At 36.8% G+C, this 4017-nt stretch overlaps 2 protein-coding genes across 8 annotated transcripts in view; one reads left to right on the forward strand and one right to left on the reverse strand.

Annotated features, from left to right (window-relative positions):
* Positions 1 to 2091, reverse strand: part of LOC117206016 (homeobox protein extradenticle) — a 41290-nt gene extending 39199 nt beyond the window's left edge. For 6 of the 7 annotated variants that reach the window (XM_033444963.1, XM_033444966.1, XM_033444962.1 and 3 more), the window contains exon 1: positions 251 to 2091. In XM_033444963.1, the coding sequence (XP_033300854.1) occupies positions 251 to 483 (233 nt within the window). In that variant the 5' untranslated portion in view covers positions 484 to 2091. The remainder of the gene's footprint in view (positions 1 to 250) is intronic. The other variant, XM_033444969.1, reaches the window with a different exon arrangement.
* Positions 2092 to 2371: 280 nt separating this feature from the next.
* Positions 2372 to 3685, forward strand: LOC117206054. Its single transcript, XM_033445043.1, has one exon. The coding sequence runs from the start codon at positions 2655 to 2657 to the stop codon at positions 3645 to 3647; it is 993 nt and encodes a 330-aa protein (XP_033300934.1). The 5' UTR covers positions 2372 to 2654; the 3' UTR covers positions 3648 to 3685.
* The last annotated feature ends 332 nt before the right edge of the window (positions 3686 to 4017 follow it).

Raw genomic sequence — 4017 nt, forward strand, 5'->3', positions numbered from 1 at the left:
AAGCGATGAACATAACCTGCATTTATCGTTATTTGATACGTTTACTACATGCTTTAACAGCTAATAAAAAAATTCTAGAGTAACTGATTTCAATGTAATGTTGTAAAAGAGCCATTGAAAAAATTAAAAGAAGCGTGTCAAATAAGTAAATGAAATACTGCGAAAAAGTTGATGAAAGAATTATTAAAGTAATGATGCATCTTAGAAGTATTAAAAAATGGCGGCTGATCGGATCACGAATGGGACCAACCTCGCTTGCGCCTCGTCCAAGCTTTGATCAGTGATGTTCATAATTTGTTGAAGAATTTCACTGATGTCCTGTTTTCTAGCCTCGACGGCTTGATCCGGACCTTGTGTCGCAGTTCCATCCACAGGCCCCATACTACCGTATCCGGTCGTATTTTGGGCCCCTTGACCCTGGTTTCCTCCCATCAAACCAACACCTGATCCGCCGTGTTGCAGCATCCTGCCAGTTTCATCCATCAACTGTAGACTGCAGCACTAAGAATATTATTCGCCTCTTTCCGTCTTTTTTTTCCTCTTTTTTCCTTTTTCTCTTTCCTGTAGCAAGAGTAAATTTCGTTCACACAACACTCGCGGATGTAAGTATATCGTATACCAGGTGTCGCAGAAAAACACGACTGTACAAACAACCGTCCCGCTCTTTCACTTTATGACGACTCCTGTATCTCGAGGAAAATATGTTTCACGCACGTGCTCTATCTCTCTCTCTCACACTCGTGCGACACTTCATATGGAAGCCCGAGCAGGCATGCACTTGCAAAAATAGAATTTTTCATGAATAATGTACCAAATTTCTTGAGAATACGAAGAAATCTATGAGAATGAGAGATTCCCGTAATGCGCCGTACGGTTGGCTTGGAGGTTATGCCGCCGTGGCCTTTGTCTCTTACGTATCGTTTGGCGTTTTAACTTGTTCTGCTCCTCTTTCCCGGTCGCTCTCTTGCTCTTTCTCTTTTTCTCTCTTGGTTATTCGTTCGCCTGCTCGCTCTTTCGCTTTTCTTTTTTCTCTCTTTTCTTGCTGTATCTATCCTTCTCTTTCGATGCCCTTCGGTATCCTTTTTACTTCTATTCCCCCTCTCTCTCTCTCTTTCTCTCTCTCTCTCTCTCTGTCTCCGTTTCTTTTCTCACTAATATATATTTCCTTGCTGATTCAAGAACACTCACGTTGCGTCTAGTAATCGGTTTCTAGTTTGCTATACACACTATAGAGATGATGAAAATGGTGCCTTCGGCAGCTTTAAACTTGACGGATTGTCGGATTTTACGTATACGCGGTTATGTCGACGGTCGGCGTCGCGCCCGGTCCGCACTCTCCTTTCACTCGTTCTTTCCTCTGCTCAGTAAGGATACTCGTACAAGCTGAGGAAAATCGGCGTTCTTCGAGCCATCCGCGCACGGACGTCACACACCAACTCTCCGCCTTACAAGGCAACGCGCGGACCGACCGTTTCTGTCGCTCTTTTCACTCTTCTCGGCCGCGAGCGACTGCTACGCTCCTGAAGCACGCGCGTGTTCGTGCGTTGGTGTGTGCATCGAGCCTTGGTGTGCGTACGTGCATGCGCCAATCGGCGGCCATAATAGCCGCCTCGACCAATCAGAATGGCTGATTCATTTCCTTCTTTCTTCGTTTAAAGCGGTTCATTCGCTCGCTCTCCCATGTTATTGTCCGCGTGCGCATCCACTCTATTTATGATGCGATTTCGCCGCTTTTCCTAATCCCGTTCCCTTAACCTGTATCCGTCAACTTCGAATTTTCCCCAAATTGCATAAAGCTACCTTGAAACTGATCTTTCCAGACACTATTCGTTACATCGGAGATAGAAGCTTTCGTAAAACAACCTCCTTTACCTTGTATTCCAGGAGGCGCAAACTCCGCCCATTCCTTCAATTTCTTTTCTTTTTTTTCCGATCACCACTAATGTTCAATCGTAAACGTTTGCGCCATTATTATGTAAAGTTTGACCAGAAAGATTGAACAAAACCAAATATTTGATGGTACTTTTGCCTTGTTGAATGGCGTATAAATAAAACGAAGGTACCTACTTCGTATACTTGGGAAATGTAAATTATGAGGACGGCATGCGCAAGTCCATCGTACAACATGGCTACGTAATCAGCCATTTTTATAACGCGGGAAAACTCGAATGCTCAATTATAATATTTATTTAGCGACGGTTGAGTTAAATTATTTTAACCTGAATATTAAAATGTAAAAGACAAACGTTTCATAATATTATTTGATAAATACGTCTAAACATATCAATGTGTATGATTTATTATCTTAACGTTCGAACATATTATATGCTGTTTGTAACGGACATTTTAGGTATATATATTTAGGTTTTTTTTCCCCATGTTTATAAGTTACTCGATATTTCGAATTTCAAGGCTTATAGACGATACGATTGCTTTATTACATTGTGATATATTGATTTATTGGCATTGAAGTGGCTTTATTCATTGACTGTGATAATATATATTAAGGACTAATACAGTTCATTTACATTTATAAACTTTAACGATAAGGAGCGCGTGTTGCCCGACAAAAAATAGGTTACACGTTTAAATATATTATACTTCATTAATTAAAAATCGCTAATTGATTGATTTAAACGATATTTTACATAAATATGGATCATGAAAAATATTACGACAAAAAATCAGATGGAAGCTATGTTATACATTTTCTTAATAAAAAGGGATTAAATTTGCAAGAGGTTAATAAAAAGTTTTCTGTTTTTGGCAAAGTTTTATCTGTGGATGATAATGGAAAAGCTAATGAATTATGTTTTATAAAATATGGAACAGTTGAAGATGCGATAAAATGCATTGACGGCTTTAAAAATGACAAATCTATCAAGATTTTGCCACATATACATAAAATAAATAATACTAATGGAAAGCGTTTGAGCCATAATAATACTACAGGCAAAATATCGCACAGTAGAAAAAAAAGAACATCTAATCAAGATTCTTCTAAACATTGTTCTGAGAAAAGTAATCTCATTAGTAATTTCTCACAAATAAAACAGTTTCAAGACACAGAAACGGACTGCCAATCCGGTGCTAATATATCAAAATCATTATCTAGCGATAGCAACTTTAATAATGATACGGTAGATGATAAAGACAGCGTTAATCGTCCTCCTCCTAAACAAATATCATCTTCAAAACATATTTCAAAATATATAAACCTACAAAGAATTGCATCAAATAGTTCAATTTCATTAGGAGTTACTAATGGAAATGTAAAAGAATCAAAAAAGATATTTGATGAAACAGAGATTCCAGCTTTGATGTCTATTGATCAAAAATATATGCAAAATGGTAAAATCATTCCATCATCCTCAAAAATTATTCCAGCAAAAGAAATAATCGTAGCTAATGTCAATCCAAGTTTAAGTATACATTATATATTACATCTTTTTAACAAGTTTAATCCAATAGCGGTATCATCTATGATGCTAATACCAGAAACTGGTATATCATACTGCTATGTTTATTATGAAACATACAGTGAAGCATATGCAGCTATGAAAGAATTTGACATGTATCATCTACATGGAAGAAAGCTGATTGTTTTAACAACAAGTGAATTGATGAAAGAGATCTCTTTATTATAAATATATTAATTCTGTTGTGCATATATTATACAATAAAGTAAATATGAATAAAACCTTCTACTTTGATACTTTATTTTCCTTTTTTATTGGTTTCTATTTAATAAATATAGTAAAGTTTTAAAACGTAAATATATAAATATTATCTATTATTAGCGGTTACTACCAGCGTTTCTTGCAGTATGACACGAATTAAAAAAAATGTGGAAATAAAAAGAATTCCAATGTTCACGAGTTTGCGCGTTAAGCTGTAATTTCTAACCTACGTTCTTTTAAAGCGTGGAAAACGTGTCTATAGTTTACGGTTGTGAGACGTTTACACTCTGGTACTAGCAGTAGTAGGAAGTAATTGCACGCGTGTGTGCTGAAGAAC

The sequence above is a fragment of the Bombus bifarius genome, unplaced genomic scaffold (assembly GCF_011952205.1).
Source record: "Bombus bifarius isolate JDL3187 unplaced genomic scaffold, Bbif_JDL3187 scf7180000007996, whole genome shotgun sequence".
In the NCBI taxonomy this organism is placed as follows: Eukaryota; Metazoa; Arthropoda; class Insecta; order Hymenoptera; family Apidae; genus Bombus; species Bombus bifarius.